At 44.5% G+C, this 20,305-nt stretch overlaps 3 protein-coding genes across 3 annotated transcripts; 1 reads left to right on the forward strand and 2 right to left on the reverse strand.

Moving 5' to 3' along the window:
- Positions 1-6,608: 6,608 nt before the first annotated feature.
- On the reverse strand, positions 6,609-7,126 carry LAJ45_08475 (uncharacterized protein; the record flags this gene model as incomplete). The annotated part of the gene is made up of 2 exons (XM_046118025.1): positions 6,609-6,994; positions 7,048-7,126. 2 exons carry the CDS (start codon positions 7,124-7,126, stop codon positions 6,609-6,611), a joined length of 465 nt encoding a protein of 154 aa, XP_045968623.1.
- A 247-nt stretch (positions 7,127-7,373) lies between these two features.
- Positions 7,374-9,445, reverse strand: LAJ45_08476 (uncharacterized protein; the record flags this gene model as incomplete). Its single annotated transcript, XM_046118026.1, has 9 exons — positions 7,374-7,497; positions 7,567-7,668; positions 7,720-7,955; positions 8,009-8,056; positions 8,123-8,504; positions 8,587-8,895; positions 8,961-9,026; positions 9,085-9,183; positions 9,243-9,445. 9 exons carry the CDS (start codon positions 9,443-9,445, stop codon positions 7,374-7,376), a joined length of 1,569 nt encoding a protein of 522 aa, XP_045968624.1.
- Positions 9,446-16,915: 7,470 nt separating this feature from the next.
- Positions 16,916-19,070, forward strand: LAJ45_08477 (uncharacterized protein; the record flags this gene model as incomplete). Its single annotated transcript, XM_046118027.1, has 7 exons — positions 16,916-17,111; positions 17,196-17,359; positions 17,432-17,561; positions 17,626-18,046; positions 18,105-18,446; positions 18,503-18,599; positions 18,660-19,070. 7 exons carry the CDS (start codon positions 16,916-16,918, stop codon positions 19,068-19,070), a joined length of 1,761 nt encoding a protein of 586 aa, XP_045968625.1.
- Positions 19,071-20,305: the final 1,235 nt, after the last annotated feature.

Genomic DNA, 20,305 nt, shown 5'->3' on the forward strand with positions numbered 1-20,305 from the left:
GTATCGTTAGAAGCCAGTTGCACGGTGACATGCAAGTACTGGCAGTGTGGTTAGCTACCAGCTGTCAGAGTAACCACATTCCAAGCCCTCGGAAGAGGATCTAATCATGGGAGTGAGTACCGGCGAGTCTATGTCTTGCCAATGACCAGAAGGCCAGCCAGAGTGAAGCTCTGAGTGCTCGGCGATTCTCTACATCCTCTGAGCATGAGATGTCTGCCGGTAGCGGCAGGGACTAAGTTTGGAAAAGTCTACAATAAGCGAAGAGCTCTACAGCAACGATTAAGCTTATACCTGAGCGGCAGCTCATTCATGCAGGTCCCGGTTGTGCGACAGCCAAAACTGCAGGTGTTAGAAACGGCTTTGACTAAGAGTGGTTGCCTTCGAAACTAGAAGTACCCGCTAACGTTTAGAGAGAAGCAGGGTAGTGGTGGAATTGCTTCACTTCCACTGAAAGGTGTCACTGGAATTTAGTAAGGAAGTAGGAGCAGGGGAACGGAGTCCTTTGGAGTATAAGTACTCAGGATTCTCCTCGGCCAACCGTCCGATTTCTCCAGTCTTCATGAGAGCTATTAAGTATTTTCTACTCGGTGGCAGAGTCCTTAAAGATTATTGAGTTTTAGCGAAAGAATCTTTGAATAATCTAAACTTGATTTCTCTCTTGCACGGCCATATCTTTCTATCGGATTCTAGCGATACGTGGAAAGACTGTCCCCATTACATGTCAGGACTCTTGAGTTCTCCCTACCGGATTTTTTGAGAGAGCTATAGGAGAAGGGTATCAGACCAATCTTCATTCATGATGATGCTAGGGTACAAACCGCCAGCCTTATAACTCAATGGTTGGAGCAGTATGGGGTTGAAGTATAACGGGGACAGTTTTTCCACATATTTCTAGGATCCGATAGAAAGATTTGCCCATGCAAAATAGAAATCAGGTTTATTTTATTCAAAGATTTATCGCTTAGAACTCAATAATCTTTAAGGAATATGCTACCGAGTAGAAAATACTTAAAAGCTCTGAAGAGGACTGAGGAATCCAGATAGTTGGGCGGGAAGGATCCTGAGTACTTATACTCCAAAGAATTCCGTTACCTGCTCCTACTTCCTTACTAAATTCCGGTGATGCCTTCTAGCGGAAGGGAAACAAATACCACTGGTACCCCGCTTCTCTCTAAGCGTTAGCGGGTGCTTCTAATTCCGAGACAACTACCCTTACTCAAAGCATTTGTAACACCTGCAGCTTTGGCTGTCGCACAACCTGGGCCTTATCACGGGGACTATAGGCGTTTGACTTATGAAGACAAGGAATACAACCGAAACAGGGACATGACGTGTAGGTACTTAGAACTATGAACTATGGAGTGGTTGACCTGCTCCAGAATCAAGGTAAACCCTATGAGATAATGTAGGACAAAGTTATACTCGTAGCGTAAGGTACAGTGGTTGCGTGAAGAGAAAAGAAAAAGAAATGGAACAAGAAATAGAACAAGACAACACCCCTTTATATATCTCATACCCTTGTCCGATGATGATTCATAGTTCTGCAAAACAGAAACTGAAAGAATATACTAGAAATTCCCATTACAAATCTCAATCCCCTTGCGCAATACCTTCTCTTCTCATTCCAACATGTTGCCTAACCGAACTACATGGCTGCCGTTACAAATTCTCTATATACATATTTGTTAGCACTCTACCTACTCCGCACCTGTCTTCCTTCCCCCATTCCCGACTGCCTACCCCTGTGCCTGACTGCCTCATCCGCAAGCTTAACAATTTCTGTAAAGTGTCTGCTGTGTCTCCAGAGAATCAAAATCCTTTTTGATGTCACAGGAGAATCTCAGGAGACCCGGGAGACTGTTGGGAGACTCATGAATATGTACAATCTTGCTGATACTACCCCAGTATCTGACTGCCTGCCTGACTGCTTGCTCGACTGCCTGCTTTACTGCCTGCCTGACTGCTTGCTCGACTGCCTGCTTTACTGCCCGCCTGACTGCTTGCTCAACTGCCTGCTTTACTGCCTGCCTGACTACCTACTTGCCTGCATGCCAATTGGGAGCTCAATCAACGTGGACTGGATGCACCCTCAGTCGTCAATTCGGTGTAGATCTAAGTATAGATGTGATGCTGATTTAGGTGTCAACTTAGCGCAGTTAGTCGATGTCTTGGTGTCATTTTGGGCATCAATTTGCTGCTGATTTGATGCAATTCTATGATGATTTGGCGTCATTGAGCAGTCTGTAGCGGTGTCAGCCACTGGCGGGTGTCAAAATGCAGAAGTAGGTAAATACGTATTCAGGTGTCATTGCTGGTAGGAGGTAGGCGTCGAGGTGGGTATTGCTGCTGCTAGAAAGTGAGCATCTTTGCTGAGAGGAGGTAGGTGTCGATGCTGGAAGAAGGTAGGTGTTGTGATAGGTGTTGAGAGGAAGATAGGTATATAGGCAGGAAGGCAGCAGGTAAAAAGCTAGGCAGGTAGGTAAGCAGGTGGGGATACACGAGACGTCAAACCTGATCTCATTTGCTAGCACTGTTGGTGCTAGTGCCAGGATTTAGACAGATTTGCCATGCTGGGTCATGCTTGGGGAGGCGGTGGGGCTTCAAGATGCGAGGTGTCATAATTGGGATGTCTACTAGGCATTAAAATGTGAGAGATCATACTTTGGACATCTAATAGGCGTTAAAAGATAGCGTATCACATTGTGAATTCTTACTACACACCACAAAATGATGTGTCAAATTTTGATGGCAGCGGGATGGCGTTTTGTGGGCGATAAACGAGATTTTGGCCGCGAAAGACAAATTTAGACATCTGGATGTGCGGATTCGTCCTGGCGAAAACAGTTTTTTGCTGATTTGCTCCTACTTCCTTACTAATGTCCGACTTTTGCCTCTTAGTAGAAGGGAAGCAATATTATTGTTACCCCAATTCTCTCTAAGCGTTAGCGAATGCTCCCAGTTCTGAAGGCAACCATCATTAGTCAAAGCTTTAATAACACCTTGTAACGGGGGTGCTATGATGGGGCACGACCGTGACTTCGATCAGGTAGCAATGATAAAGAGAGCGAGCGAGTTATGATGGGACTCGTTCAACAGAAAGATAGAGTTTGTTTTTGTTTGATCGTTATTTGTAGTCTAGAAACTTAATAACTTTAAGGGGTCTTCTCGCTAGTAAAGATCCGATGATTGTGAGAGGCCAACCGGGGGCTTTACCAGGTTCTTTATAGAAGTTCGGTGCCCTTGTTCAGGTTCTTTGTTTCTGACGGCAATCTGCCTGTCAATAGTCGGGGCACAGCGACTATTTCCTATGAGGGGTGAGTAAGGTTGCTACCACACCTCGGACGAACTTCCGCCCGAGTCAAATCACGCAATCTCTGCCAAGAGCTGGTCGGGATCCTAAGAACTAGCGGAAACAACCGACCAGATAGCAATTGCTTATTCAATTTGTTTTTAGAATAGATTTGGTGTTTTGTAAAGCGAGGTTTGCTTTTAGTAGCTTGGGTTGTACTCATACTCCCCAAAGATGCACCGGGCTAAAACAGGAGGCTTCCGGCGGTTCGACGCTCCGGGGGTTATTTTTGGGGTCTAAAACGTGTTTATTTTGCAGCGTTTCCGCAACTCTACAACGGGTTCATTAGATTAGCCCAGATTGACCCGAGCGCCACCAGGATTCTTTCTGACATGCTAAAGCATGCTCAATATGCTAAAACATATTTTCCGGACATCGGTTGCAAAATTATTGCACCTCGAAGGTCGACCACCAAGGTAGGGTAACTTATGTTAGGGGTTACCCTTTCTGTTTGGCATGCTTGTCCTTCTGTTCTAGTTTTTATCCAATCGCATGGCTTGACTCATGAGGCTAATTGCTCACTAAAATCTCTACTCTCCATACCAAAAAAGGTAGGGGCTCACCTGCCCTTGTCTTCACCCGTCGATGAAGAACAAGCTGCGGTTACCTTAGGGTCGTATGGCTCTTACTGGTAGAACAGGTACTATTATAACGGTCTGGTAATAGCCCCGTTATACACCTGCAGCTTTAGTTGTCACACAACCAGGCCTGCATGAATGAGTTGTCATTCAGATGTAAGCTTAATCATTGCTGTAGAGCTCTCGCTTATTATAGACATCCCAGGCATATTCCCTGCCACTGCTGGTGAACTTACAATTCTCAGAGAATATAGAGGATTGCTAAGTACTCAGAACTTAACTTTGGCCAGTCTACAAATCATTGACCAAGCATAAACTCGTCAGTCACTAGAATTACTCCCATGAATAGATACTCTTCCTAGCGCTCAGAATGTAGTTACTCTGACAGCTGGTAGCTAACCACACTTCTGGTACTTGCATGTCACTGTGCAACTGTTCTCTATCAATAACTCTCGGCATGTAACCGGGGCCTGTGTGTACTCATACACCAGACAGTTGAAATGGCTCCGTTACAGGTTGGTTGTCTTCGGAGCTAAAAGCATTCGCCAACACTTGGAGAGAATTGAGGTAGTGATTGTATTACTTCCCTTCCACCAGAAGGTATCACCAGAACTTAGTAAGGAGTTACATCAACAAGATAACATATGTGTCAAAAGTTTCCCAATAGGCTCCCAAGTGTACTGAAGGTGTCCTGACACTCAAAAATGGATTTTAATTCTCTTGATACTTCAGAGACAGATGAAATCTTGCTGATGCTAGTGTAGGAGTAGAGAATGGAGTCCTTGGTAGTATACATACTCAGGACCCTTGCTGTCTACCTATCCTAATTCTCTGGTCTTTATTAGATAATTATCAAATATTCTTTTGGGTAGCAGAGCTTTAAAAGATTATTGAATACAAGTTCTAGTGATAGTATCTTTGAATAACTTGAATCTGCAACATGATTTCTATTTTGGACAGCCAAAACATTCTATTAGATTCTAGCGATTAATAGAAAGACTGTTCTCATTACATTCCAGCTGCTTTATGGATGGGGTGGTCTGGCACTCATTTTAACCATTTTAATCAAATTGCCTGCATTTATTCCTTATTATTGAATCTAGTATGCTCTGTGAGTATCATATCGTTTTCGACCTCAATTGTGGCTGTAAAGTGGGGCAGGTATTTTTCACCCCAAACAAATTTTCTGTACGTATAGATTTAGGGTTCATTTGGACAACCCAATAATCTAGATTATTGGCGATAATCTGATGGGTTATTGACTTTTGGATGATTACAATAATCTATCCTATTCGTGCAATTGAATAATCCAACATTCGGAACTTCTGATTATCTCAATAATCCGCCAAGAACACAAGCACTTTCGGAGGTAATTATTCCCATACAATACAGATATCCTGAGAGATAATATTATCCGAACATATAGTTCATTATCCACTTATTCAAATTATGAGTATTATGATTACCACTTCAAGTTCCACTACCTGATAATCCAGTCTGTACAACTTGAATAACCCGAAGAAATAATCTAAGGTTGTGTGAATGGGTCCTTAATATGTTCAATTAATCACACTCTGATTTCCCATATTGTATTCTAAATTTCACGCGTGCGAATATATTTTAATTCCACATTCAAGTTGTTGAACCAAATTTGAAGTTAGAAACCAGAAAGTGCAGGATAATATGTATTTGGGGAATACAATCCGGAAAATTTGGAGTGAAACAAATATCGAAGAGGAACTACCGTGGCATCTGGCATGAAATCGATCTGATGCATTATCGATTCAGGTGACTAAGCCCTCGGTGGTCAACATATCATTTTTCGTTTTACCTAAGGTTTTAGCTATATGATATGTTAAGGGCCCATTCGAACAAACTTAGATTATTTCTTCAGGTTATTAAACAGACTGGATTATCAGATAGTGGAAGTGATAATCATAATACTCATAATAAATGGATAATCTACATGTCCGGATAATGTTAGCTCTCACTATATCTGTGTTGTGTGGGAATAATTACCTCCGAAGGTGATTGTGTTCTTGGCGGATTATTGGGATAATCACGAGTTCCGAATGTTGGATTATTCAATTGCACGAACAGCATAGATTATTGTGATAATGCAAAAGCCTATAATCCGTCAGATTATTGGGTTGTTCGAACGGGCCCTAAATGTTATACATATATGGTACTATTAGAGCTTCAAAATAATGCTAACAAATACCGGGCTCAAGATAGGTGAGCCTTCACTAATTAGTTTCTTTCCCTCGTGATTTCTCTAGTACAATGCGATATCAACAACAAATTGGCCCAAGGCAATGAAAGTAAACGGGATAGATTTTGATTGCCCCTACCGCACAGGGTCCCACCACTACTGAACGGGGCCCGCCATCCGCGTGCGAGCGATTGCATTACCGTATATATATAGATATCGTGGACTATATAGAGTAGTTTTATGTCAATAAGACCTACAAGGTTCTGTTTTCTTTAGTTGATATTCTCTTGAAATGTAGACCCCAAGCTAGCGCTCACTGACGCGCTGCACCATGAGCTTAATAAAAGCCCTCGATCTTCCTCCCAGTCACACTACAACTTACACCGACCATAACCCTAGATCTCCGAGGCCCGCATAAATAATCCTCAGTAGTGATATAATTTATCATTACTACCTACCCTTCCCACCGCTACCAATCCACAACCCACTCCCCCCCCTCCAATCCCCCACCCTCAACCCACTCGTCCCTCATCTCCACATACGCCGTCCTCCCGCTCCCACCCACGCTCCCCACCGCCCCCACCTCCTCCCCCACCCTCACCACCTCCCTCGAAAACGTAACCTCGCACCTCCTTTCCCCGGTCCACTCACCCAGATACGCCGCCTTGCCGACGACGCTCGTGGCATCTCGAGAAACGCCTTCGACGGCGGGAAAGAGCGACGTGGTGAATGTGTGTGTTTCGGCATAGCCGAACCAGACGGGCGTGGAAGAGGACTCGGGGTGTAGGAGGATGAAGATCTGTAATGGGGCGATGCGGAGCGGTTGGGCGGTGTCGGTGAGGTTGTCGCAGGATACTAAGGTGTGTTAGTGTTAGGTAGGCAGGGTATGTTGTGGAGTGGAGTTTTACTGATTGTGAGGGGCTCTTTAAGGCGCCAGACACAGGTTTGGGAGGCGAGTTCTGGGGGAGGCGGCGGTGGCGGCGGCATGGTGATGTAGGTGTAGGTTTGTGGAGATATATTGTATTTTTATGCAGTCTCTGCAAGAAGCTGCAGCATGTGTGAAGCTTAAACCCCGCCAAGGCATTGATAGTGCTTTCTTGGCAGACGCATACATACGAAAAAAAGGTTCATGGGACATCACTCGCTCACATGTTATTCCCGTCGTCATTATCATTACCCCCCCTCCAGACCCTCAAAAAATAATCATCCAAAAACAGAGGAAAGACACCAGTATCTATATAGCCGACCCACCATATGTCTCAAACTGCAAACAGCACGTCAAAACCCCACAAAGCAGCCACAGCCCCGCACTGACATATATCGGCACAGTTGTGAATCCCGTGTTCGCCGAGATGATCCTAGTATGAACCAGTCGTATCAGTATAGCTACCTTTATCATTACATCACCAAGCGAAGGAGAAACCTACGGCGCGAATACCCCCATAATTCGTACTAGGCACGACGCGATGCCATTACCCGTGCCCCGGTGCGGTGCTGGTAATGATTCGGCAGTGTACGTGTATAATATGCTGGATAACGTTAATATATCTTGTTTCTCCACATAAGCAAATAAAACTCACGCGTAGCTGAAGTTTCCTAGTATGGAGACTGCGCATTGAAACCCCAGGTCGGCTGCCTCACTGGCGGCCCTCGTGTACAAGAATAGAAACACTCCAGAAACCGTGAAGGCTAATGCCATTGCCCATCTCCGGCCTAGGCGGGTCTCAATTAGATAGCCCGCGATGAACGGGCCTGTGAGGCCGACGATAGAGACAATGAAGTAGTTTTTGTAGACGTCATTTTGGGTGTTTGTTGTCTAGAAACTCGTCAGTCCGTGTGGAAGTTAAGAGGAGTCGCGGGCAGGTCTACCGTGAATCGTGCGGCGAGATAACTCGGCAGAAAGCTAAAGTATAACGGCTAAAATGCGTGCGGATTTGTTAGTACCTTGTATTCCGACTCAAGAATCGAGGTGGGGTCCCTCACGAAACTGATCCCAACAGCCGCCCAAATAGTCCACAAAACAGTACAGTGAATCCCCATCTTCCTCGTCGAAAAGAGCGCCCTAATATGTTTCCCCCGATAGTCCTTCACCGACGCCACCACCACACCTAGCACACTCCTCTTCTTTTTTTCAGCTTCCACAGAGCTAGTCATTCCCATGCGTCTATCCACAGCTTCAAAGTCCGCAACCGTCAAAGGCGAAACCTTTTCATTCTTCCGCGCAACGTAGTCCACCGACGCTACCGCACCTGCATCATCCCCAACGGCGATCAGATACCGCGGCGACTCTGGAATACCGAAGACCGCAATACGGATTACCGCGAAAAGAAGCGTAAGCCCGCCGAGTGTGATCAACATATAGCGCCTACGCAAAAAAATCACCGCATCAGCAACCCGCGCGCACATAAATCAGTTATAGCTAGCTGGCCGAAACAGAATCCGCATACCAGCCCATATTGTCCTCCCATCTGCATCCACCCTCCTCACCTGCCGCGCACGAAAAGTGAAGAAGCAACCCCCATCCCACCACCGCGGCGATAATCTGCCCAACACACCACATGGCCGATAAGAGCGTGAGCAGCCACTGCTGCCCTGGCGGGACAAACTCCAGAAAGATGAGCAAGTCCACCGGCACGCCGCCGCCCGCGCCAATCCCCGCGAGCGCCCAGAGTGCGCAGCATGTTCCAAAATTTGGCGATGCGGCGGCCGCGCAGCAGAAGATTCCGGATATGAACAGGGTTATGTTGAAGGCCGGGCTAGGTAGAGGTTTTAGAACAAACCATGCATGGGGAACTACTAGAGTGGGTAGCAGCAGGCTTACCGTCGCCCTATTATGTCGCAATTGACGCCCCAGATTGTGGCCCCGATAGTAAGCCCAACGTAAAAGCTACGAGAAGGTGTCAGTGGCTATACTGAATAACTATGGCCTAGGACGGGAGCCATACGCTACAACGAGATAGCTGACTCGGGCTGGGTTGAACTCAAGGGCTACGGGTGTCAGTGATAGGGATAGCCCTTGTATTAACATATTGTCTGTAGCCCATCTAAAGCGCGCACCTCTAATAAGCCTAGATCAACCAAATTTACGCGGACAAATACTTACCCAAACCCAGTAACGAGTAATAACTGCCATTGATATCGCCCAATACCCATCTCTGAGAACGCTTTGCTAACCAGTTCGGATTTAAGACGATAGGTATCGCTTACAGTGCTGTCGCGATCGCGCTCCGGCGTCGCAATACATGGTTCTTGGGTAGTGGGAGCGCTACTCACGTCGGTGGATGCCTGAGCTGGTTTTTCCGCCATTGTAGACCAGAGGGAGCGTAAGGGAATCAAAATGGGTGGAACGCTTCTTATAAAGTCTTTCTCAGAGAGAAAAAATGCACCCAAGATGCGTTTCGATCTCTCCACGTGCGGCGGTATCTCAGAAAGAGGCTACACTCCCGGAGCGGGACGGCATGCAAGGAAGATTACCAGCCATTCATATGAGGTTTCAGCTCGGGCTTGTGTTACTTATTTCGAATAGGGCAGGTAGATATGATAGGATCTACGGAGATCCGCCCAGGATGCGCATTTGGGAGACCGAGAGAGAGTTCACGATCTCGTTGCATACAGCTGCCATCCTCCGCCGATAGCCTGAGATAGGCATTCTGATCTATCTCGGTTGTTCTTGTTACCAGCCGGACCTTGCAAGGACCACATCGAATCATCTTAACTGTGTACGTACGTACTACCCCCGCAACTATGGAAGTACGAAAACTCTAAGGTAGATAAGGTACATAGACGACCGGCCATGTAGCTAGGCAATCATCAGCTCCGAAAGAATTCTCCGGAAATCCACATAGGCTAAATATCTAACCAGAAACACTATCTATTCGCACGCATTTGCCAGCCGCAGGTACCAAATTAAATACCTGGAGGCGATCAGCACTAGAACGGCAGGTTGAAGCTTTTGTTTTCGGCCATGCTAACTAAAATGGGCCTCTTTAGTAGCTTTTACTAGCCTGTGGCAGAATAGTAACAATGACTAATAGCTCTTGGCATCAGCTGAATTATTAGAGCCAATGACGAGGTACGTAGTATTTAGGTGCAAACTCAAGTATTCCGGATTAGATACCGTCCAATATAAAGGTACTTCGCGTGGTTCTTGAAACATGTGCTCTTAATAGAATTCCTTAGGTAGCTTGCTCATTACCAGTCGATTCTTGGCGCAGCTTTGTCGACGTTCATCTAAGCAGACTTTAAACCGTATGAAGTCTTGGGTCAGGTTACATGAATTATTAGCTATCGACGAATGTCCTGGTTTGGGGGAAATGCCTACCACTTGCTCGAATATCGACTGAGGCTGCGGCCAATGAAGTGAGTACAACCAGGTAGAAAAGAGAAAACCTATATGTAGTCGGTTGATACCAACATATATACGCATACATCAGAGCTAAAATATCTCATCACTCAAGTGAAATCTCTACCAGATCATCCTCTCTTATTAGCAATAAGAGAGTCTAACAAGCAGAACTTTGAGCTTCGATGCGGCCCTCTAATCATAGGAGGAATCCGAGGATGATTAGATAGATGCAGTATAATTAAAAAGGAAACCAAAATATGATAGCACCAGAGCACTAGTTAGTACATAATGTGCCCCAGCTCAATTAATCTCCTGGACCTCGAAACCCATATTACCTCCCCGCTCTATAGCGATGAACTATTCGGGGATGATTAGCAGTGACCGAATTTACATGTCTTTCCACAATTTCCGGTGTAACAGAACTTCATAGGCGGCGCGTCCAACTGAGATAGATTGCGGGTAATAGATATTGGCTACAGGTCATTCTGCGGCTGTGACTGCGATGATGTAGGTTTGGTCTATTAATCCCTTGGATCGGTGGTTAGTCCGCTAATCTCGGTCCTCCTCTGTTCACATAGACTGAATGAGGCTGTAACGTTCGCGTATATAACTAGAACCCACCGTCCGTCACGCTTTATTATAAGTTACTTGAACTGACTTCATAACCCTTACCAAACACTCTAGATCTATTTGCATCTTCTTGGTTCAGGGAAGGAAGGGTGGCCATATTCCTCGATTTCAGACCTGGAACCTTTCTTTGAATTATATGCTTCACGGGAGAGCGCAAATCGCATAATTCATTAACTCATGCGGTTCATGTTCTAACCACTGAGCATTAGAGAAATATAGGCCAATCGTACCATATAAAGGCATCGGATAAGATGATGGATTTCAACCTTAAAACGTATAAAACCAAGATTAGGGCAGGCGGCACTTGCGTATAAGTTTTATGCTCCCAGAACAGTATTATTCCATGCCTTCAAACTGTATATCTATCCATATATGAATCTCATCATATGATCGTTTGCGAACGGTGAACACACCGTAACTACGCCAGCATCCATACTTGAGATAGACGACTGATTGACCTACTATCTGGCAAACCCGGAGGTGGCTCATTCGTCAGTGAATAAAAGCGTATCTGAATATATATTTAGAAGTCTTCTTAATTAAGAGTACTTTCTAAATATGAACGAACTAGTCCTGATTGAAGCTGTCATAGAGTTTTAACTGATTAGAAAACTTGAGGTTGTACGAGATTGGTTCTATTTGCAGGTAATGCCTTGAGGTGAAGTCATGGTATATAAATCTCACGCTGTACCTATTCTATTAGGAACCCAACCCCGTTAGGAACAGGACTCAAGCTCAATAATACACAGACCAGGGATGTGTACGGACTCCAAATGTTATTAATCCGACGGTAGGATTCTGGGTATTCTATTAGGTTTTTGCTATTTGAGATTGCCAGTCACTGCTGGGGCTTACATCTCCCTTATCACATCTCCTAGCAGGTACCATTTATTATCACGCTGATAATAGCCCAATACAAAAGGCTTTAAAGGCTTCTGTTTTCTGTTCGAGACTCATCTTAGAAACCTGTGCTCAAAATTATGTTTGAGATTTGTTATGAATACAATTGTGATCCTCTTAAACAGCCCCCATGTTTTTTTTATTGTGAATATAGTAAATCACCGCCAATGATATGGATCCTATTCTCCTAGACATATAAGTTGAAATATTAATGAAGTTCTGTGAATAATGTGTTTGGGGGGGGGGGGAAGTAAAGATATTTGATTGATTAATGCATAGTATGCCAGACGCCTATATATATAACCATATCATATTTTCTATATCAGGTTCCCTGAACTGAGCCTCGAGTGAGAATAAATGACGCGGTCGAAAACGTTGGCATTTTTCTTTTCGCTCTTGAACCTGATCTACGGACTCTTCGGGGGCAGAACAGAATTCTGCTGTAACATACCACGTTTATAGATAGTGATATTATGATTAACTCCGCGGCCGCTTCAGACCTGATTTCCAGTTGTAGATAATACTCGAGCTCCGATTCTCATTAGCCTGCAGTATTGTGAATTGAATTAATAACAACCCCATATATATCTTGATGCCATAAGTATATAAGAACCTTAATAGACTCATATATAATCGTTAAGTTATATAAAATACGCTACCTCCTAGCCTAATACATGTGAGAGTACTACGTATATCTGTGATTCCTATCCGAGCCAGACTTGTACTAAAGAAAAAGAGATTAGCGGTCAAATGCCCTGGCATAGGTACGTCGATCAACTCTGTTGTTTAGTCTTAAGAGCCGCCGTGGGCCGTACGCGTCTCGTCCCATAAGGTTCCGTTTGCAGGGCTGTAGGAAAGGGAAAGGAGCTGAAATAGATTTCCACACGATCTACAATAGTGTATTAGATCAGTAAGACGCCATGTTCCCTGAATATTAATCTATGATGACGCGGGAGATCTAGCAAAGCTATTCTACTCTGTGACCTAGCTAGTTGTACGACACGGGTAGGGTAACCGAAATCTTGTTCCCGTCTTGCATGGACTATCACTCGATGCATAAATATAGATGCTGAAGATCCGGATATCCCGAGATCGCCAAAACTAAAGGTTAAAGGGAAAAGATCTCCCGCAAAATACTTACTCCGTTCCGGTTCAACATATATTCATGCTGTAGGCTTGAAGCGACCTCTAAGGGATATTTAATAGTAATTGAATTTGTACCCGTTAAGTGCCTGTACACATATAAATACATATATACTATATAGTTGACTAATCAACAACATATACCTGTTTGCAGACGTTAACACTTTTCGGCAAGTAGCAGATCAAACATTTACCATATTATCCCGTTGCCAGGGCCCATCACCCTAACATTTTTTGAAATTCTTGAATGAACTAGGTGCATACATGTAGGGTCTTCTTTCTAGGATGAATCCCGATACCGCGATGATTATGATATCACAAATTGTAGATGAGTGATCGCTTCTGAGCCGTGTTTTCGTGGGCCTAATGAGGTTCTAGTGGTACTAGTTTAAGCAAGCTGTAAGCCGCTCAATCAAGCAAGGGTCGATCCGGTCTCGAACGCATCCGGCATCGTGGAGGAACATCGGAGAGATGATCCTCCCCCCACCCTTCCGGGCTGCAGGTCCGCATCTGATGGAGAAGGGGACCTAGCCAGCTGGTGAAAACACAGTTGCTTCCACACCCCAACCGTCCCGAAGGCTCGGATCACACCACAAACACATGTCCTTTTGACACCGGGCGTCTGGCTGTGGGGCTAGCCCGACATTGGTAGCTGGGAGATCTTCGAAATCGGGTGCTGAGCCCGTGGGTATGTACTGATTCTTTATCGGCATGTCCGGGCGGTTGAGCATACGTATACATATACAATATAGGCAATCTCCGATTCCATTATCGTTCAATATTAGCCCTAAATAATGATTCGAGTTAAGCAAAGACATCTGCATCGAGTTGCCTTTTCTTTGATACTCCGGCTTGCGGACATTTTCCTAAGAAACATACATCCGAGAGTTCATACTGTTATATTGTTATTTACCACACTTTGTTATGAATTGGATTAAGAGAAAAATATACTCCCAATATCCGGAAAATAGTGGCCTGATAATAGGTTGATTCATTAACTGCATACGGTTAGCGAATCGGATACACAAGCAATGGTCGCCAAGTAAGGGAAGCTTCGAAGCGCACGTGCTTTTTTTTCTTGAGTTATAGTCGAGTTTCCGCAGAATTCCATGCGAGATCAATCTTAATACGCCCAAAGAGCTCCCTATCCTGGATGGCCTGCGTTATTTGGTAGATAGCTGATGTAGCTTGATTGGGGTCCCAGCACCTCTTTCCCCACGCTGTCAAGTTCCGAATATTACATGTTCACCCTAGAACGCCTTCCTTACCGCTGATTAAACTTAAACTTAAGAATTTTAGATCTTAGTTTAAGTATTTGGGCCCGGACCTAGGGAAATAACGAGCAAGTTTAGCTACTCAAATTCAGGAGTATTGGTATGCGGTGGTAGCGCCGTACGCGTACGAAGATGTCTTTCCTAGATTATAGGCCCTTATTCCTGCACCGAGTACCCGCAATTTGCTGGTTTTCGACCTTGTAAGTAAAAAGCGATGTAGGTTGTCAGCGAGTGTATTCGACCCTGTATATTATCACCTGCCTGATAGAGAACACGATCCATGAGCCATCATTCCCACAACACAGAAGACATGTAAAGAATACGGGAGCTATGTATTCTTTCGCCCAAATCAATGTTGCGGCTGTAACCTAGCACCAGGGACGTTCAGAAGCGTTGATGAAGCCCAGCTAACCGCAATATAACGTGTGGAGTAAGATTGCAATTGTATCTTTATTATGATATATTGTTAGTGCAAGCTTATTAAGAGTATATACGTACATGTATCCAGCTTGGATACATGTATAGATATAAGACTTTGACTCGAAATATACTTACCGCCTGAAATCGAGATATGCAACACTTGCGTATCGTAATATTGAAGCGAATATATAGATCAAGTTCCTAGGTGCAATATATATATCTCGATTTTCCGGCCCAGTACTTGGCTGCTGTCAAATATTTGGCGATATATGCACTCCTCTAAATGGTCCAATTCAAGCGGTGATAATAGTTGGTAGGTATCATGGGTACATATACACATGTTATTGCTAGAGGGTGGATGCTAATTGTATCGGCAGACTGATGAACGAATAAGACACGGTTAATTTAACGAATATATAAGGTTCTTGGAGGACATATTACGCATGTGTACATGTAGGTACATGCAGTTAGGTAAGTACGCTGTGGCACAGACGGTGGCTGGGGAGGCTTGCAAGTTACGACAAAAACACGCCACATGAATCAAGCTCGAGTGTCAAGACACACACGCATCACACAACACTCGAGTAACCATGATTCATCTCAAAATAATCAAGTTTCTGCTTTCGCTAGCAAAGCAAAGCTTCAATGAAAAACTTTGAACCAGCAATACTACATATCTGCAGCGCAAAGTGGATATGCACGTAGGTACTCTCCAGACACCGATGAGGCGGTCACTACTCCCACCTCAGATCCAAGGATTAGGTTTCCTTCTCATGAGAATTGAATGGGTACAGCTGTAAGTATGTCCTTGACTGTACATGTTTTGATGAGAATATATACATGTAATTAACTAAAATTGTAGCTAGCTTGTTAGTATTTTGAGTTCGTTAACAACGTACATACACGTAATTTAGATTACCGGATAGAGAGGAGGCATTCTCTAAACTCTAGATTGGGGATGAATGTGCTCTCATTCTACAGGCAATCTTACATCTTCGTAACGGTGAAAACCCTTAAATAATACGAGCGTAGAATATGCGTTATTATCGAACCTTGTCATGATCAGTACGGTATCTAACATAGATAAAGGACTACAGCGAAAGCTTGCTATAACGGTACGCTCGGGACCGGAATTTGGTACCGTTATAGAGAGATTACCCTTATATAGGAGGTGCTGGTGCTGAAAGCCAGGCAAAAAGGACCGAGAAGTGCTACCGTTGTAGAGAGATTACTCTTATAGAAAGTACCGTTATAGCAAGCTTTCGCTGTACCTATCAATTGTAAGGGTGAGTGCTAATTCATTAAGGCCCGGGCTATCCCGTATTTAATAAATACATGCACGTGCACAGGTATCCCTTAACGTGTTGATGCTGACCCCCCTATAACAGAGGAATTAGATTTGTATGAGAGATCTATTATCTGATAAGAGAGATAACGGGATCTGTTAGTAAAGCCACACCAAATTTGCTTTTTTTTTTTGGTGGGTCAGCATTTTCGCGACAGCTTAAGGGATAGCTATATAGAGCTTATACCGGAACTTAAACGAGTGTACTAATCTAACCTCTCACATTACAGCACGTATCTACTATACTTCGGGCTATTCCTTCTACTCTTCCATAATATATTTCAAGAACCAATAGTCTTCGTTCGGGGGTGAGCCTTACTTAGACAAAAAGCCGGGTGCCAAGGAGATCACGTGGAACTTCCGCAAAGGTTCCTCCGAAGTAATGCCGAAGTGTGACCGAACAACCGTCAGAATGTTCTTCCGTGCTGGGAGAAACATAGGGATCCCCCGGCATTCCGGCTTTAGAATGAAAGTGATAACAGTGGAAAGTACAGCGGGGCAATACAGTGCGAGGGCCTCACGTGAGAAAGTCGTTGGCTATATCGCAATGGGCCAGGAATTGGAGAAGAGAAATTCCACACAGTATAAGAAGAAGAAGCCGCGGCTTTCTAGTCCTGTTAACCGGAAACAAAACCCACGAACCCGCGGACCGACATCAAATGTTTTCACGACTACTAACGTCAAACACCTACAGCGAGCTTCTGAGAAGCGTAAATAAGATGATTATGAGGACAGGCACCAAAGCCTTAGACAGTGACCCGCATCGTGCGTGGTGGAAAGAGGCCTCGGTGTATCAGATTTACCCATCGTCTTTCAAGGACTCAAATGGTGACGGATTAGGAGATATTCCGGGTATAATAGAAAAATTAGACTACATGAAGTGTCTCGGGATTGACGTTGTGTGGCTTTCACCAGGTCAGTAATACAGCTACCGTTTCTTACAATTACTAATACACTCTTAATATGCGGAACTTATATGCCCATACTCACAGCGCATAGTATACAAATCGCCGCAGGTAGACATGGGGTATGATATTTCCGACTACTACAATATCGATCCCCGATACGGGACCGTAAAAGACATAGAGACATTGATCAATGGTTTGCATTGCCGCGGCATGAAGTTGGTTATGGACCTTGTGGTGAACCATACTTCGGATCAAGTCGGTTAAATTACAGCCATCTTTGAATATGTGTGCTCTATAGTTGAACTTATTCTAATATTAATCCAATAGCATGACTGGTTTGTTGAATCGAAGGCTTCCAAAAACTCTCCAAAAAGGGATTGGTACATTTGGAGACCCGCAAAATATGATGCAGGTGGAGCTAGGAGACCTCCGAATAATTGGAGTTCAATTTTTGGTGGTATGTAATATCACCACACCCTCATTTATTTCAATACTTAAAGATTTGTTTCATACTTCTGTAGGGAGCGCTTGGAGATGGGACGAGCACACACAGGAATATTACCTCCACCTCTTTTGTCCAGAGCAGCCAGATCTTAATTGGGAGAATCCGGCCGTCCGCGCTGCCGTATATGATGCTATGTCCTTCTGGCTGAACAAAGGCGTCGATGGTTTTCGTATGGACGTTATCAACCTCATCAGCAAAGTTCCTAGTCTCCCGGATGCGCCGGTGACACTACCAGGCGAGCCATGGCAGCCGGGGACGCAATATTATGCAAATGGGCCGCGTATGCATGAATTTTTGCATGAGATGAGAAAGGAGGTATTGGATAAATATGACACAATGACAGTGGGTGAGATGCCATGGATTAAAGAGCCAGAAGAGGTGTTGAAAGCTATCGGGAGAGATCGGGAAGAGTTGGATATGGTTTTCCAGTTCGATATGTACGGAATCTAAAGATCGACGGCTCATCGTATCACGGCTGGGCTAACTGAGGGACAGCGTTGATATGGATCTTGGTGCGTCGGGAAAATTCACAAAGCACGACTGGGATCTAAAGGAGCTAAAGGGTATTGTTAACACATGGCAAACCTTCATGCAAGAACACGACGGATGGAATGCACTTTTCCTGGAGAACCACGATCAGCCGCGCTCGGTCAGTCGCTTTGTGACTGATAAGCCCGAATTACGAGGGTATGCGGCAAAGATGCTAGCCACATTTTATGCGTTACAAAGAGGGACCCTATATTTGTATCAAGGGCAGGAGTTGGGGATGTCTAACCTACCAAAAGAATGGGGAATTACGGAGTATAAAGATGTTGAAACTCTTAATCATTGGAATCAGTATGTTGACCTATATTACATGTGTTGATTATCATGCTAAGTGTGCTTTCTCAAAGGGTTCTCGAAGAGAGAGGCGGCAATGAGGTAAATATGGATGATGTGATGGAAATGATTCAATTTCGAGCTCGTGATAATAGTCGAACTCCTATACAAGTGAGTTAATGTGAACACATATATCTCAATTGTTCTTAAATAGAACTGACAGGTCACTAGTGGGATGATTCCGCCAATGCCGGGTTTACCACCGGAAACCCATGGATGCGTGTCAACGACGACTACAAATCCTGGAATGCAGCTCAGCAAATATCCGATAAAAACAGCGTGTATAACTATTGGCGTTCAGTTCTAGAGCTTCGCAAAGGTTACAAAAAATTATTCATATATGGTCATTTTAAGATGCTTACCTTAGATAACCAAATGGTATTCGCATATCAAAGAACCTTTGGGGGTGTAAGGGCTGTAATTGTTTCAAACTTTTCTGCGGAGGCAATTTCCTGGTCAACGGAGGATGAGGGATTAGACTTAAAGACCGCCGAGCGAATTATGGGAAACTACGATGACTCTCAGATCAATGATGGGGTTCTGCTTCTGAGACCACTGGAATGTGCGGTATTTATCTTTTAAACCACGTGCAGTTTTCAGGACCTTGCGAGATGGTATATTTGCTTCTCCAGTCGGCTCGGGGAGTCCGGGGAGGGTTGGATTACGGCTTTTTCTTTTCTTTTTACGATTGACGTTTCAGTGGTACGGCTTTTCTTCTAGTTTCATGTAGCCATCCGTTATACATTATAACGCAATACACATCAAAGTTATGAGAAATTCAGACGAACATATGTTTTTGATTGTCATAAATCCTGAACATGGCCCTGTAAGGTCCCTTCAAACAGTTTCGTTGGGCCTGCATAAAGCTACATGCAGGGGGAAAGTCTATTTCAACCGCAGTTTACCAATAAGTTGCTTTTTTGGACTGGTTTACTTGGCACGGAGAAGCATCATACACAATCAGAAGCCATCACAAGCAAGCCATTATTAGCCTACTGTCGTAGATCCCGCACTGGAGTTCTAGAAGAATGGAATTCCATACTTGTGACAGATCAGACAACTTGGCTTGGTAGCGAGAACGCTGTGGATTCGACGTGTGTGCGAACTCTATTGACAGCTAGCCAGCCGTGGACGACTAAAGGGAGAAGTTTCTAAAGTCCTTATTTTAATGGGGTGGCGGACCAGAGCCTTACTCAGAAGGCCTAGATAAAGCAGGTGGATACCTACTGCACCTAACCACTCAACGCTCACCAATCTCAAGTAAAGGAGAAAGGGAATACGGCCAGTATGCATGCATTCGTACAGAACTTGTACCTACATGAACTTAGGCTAATAATCTCCATGCAGCCACCTCTGTTTTGAAAGATCCCGGCATGGATCAGCTGAAGCTGGCTTAACCACGAATGCATTGGCTGCATAGACCCCTTATGTAACTGGTGCATTTTACCCCGGAGTAGACTTACGCATCCCCAGTTGACTCTCATCACTCAAAGAAGCATCTATCTTGCGGGGTAAAGCTGTAAGCCGTATTATTACAGGGGTCCCATTACACCTATTCACTCTCTGCCCCTGGTTTTCCCTACAAGATAATTTCCCCGCGTCAAAGAATTCCAAGTCGTCATCGATACTATACGATACAATACCACTCAGCTCCATTGTTCTGCTTTCGCCCTCTTCCCGAAAACAAAAAAAAGGTTCTTACTGCTTCCCAAGCTCCCCATACCATGCAGTCGAGTGGCTCCCACAATGTAACAGTTCTAAGACCGGAGCACTAACAATGTTCCCGTTCCCGTAGGCATCTGCTGTTAGTGTAGAGG

Source organism: Morchella importuna (genome assembly GCF_003444635.1).
Source record: "Morchella importuna strain M04M26 chromosome Unknown Morimp01GS030, whole genome shotgun sequence".
Taxonomy (NCBI): Eukaryota; Fungi; Ascomycota; class Pezizomycetes; order Pezizales; family Morchellaceae; genus Morchella; species Morchella importuna.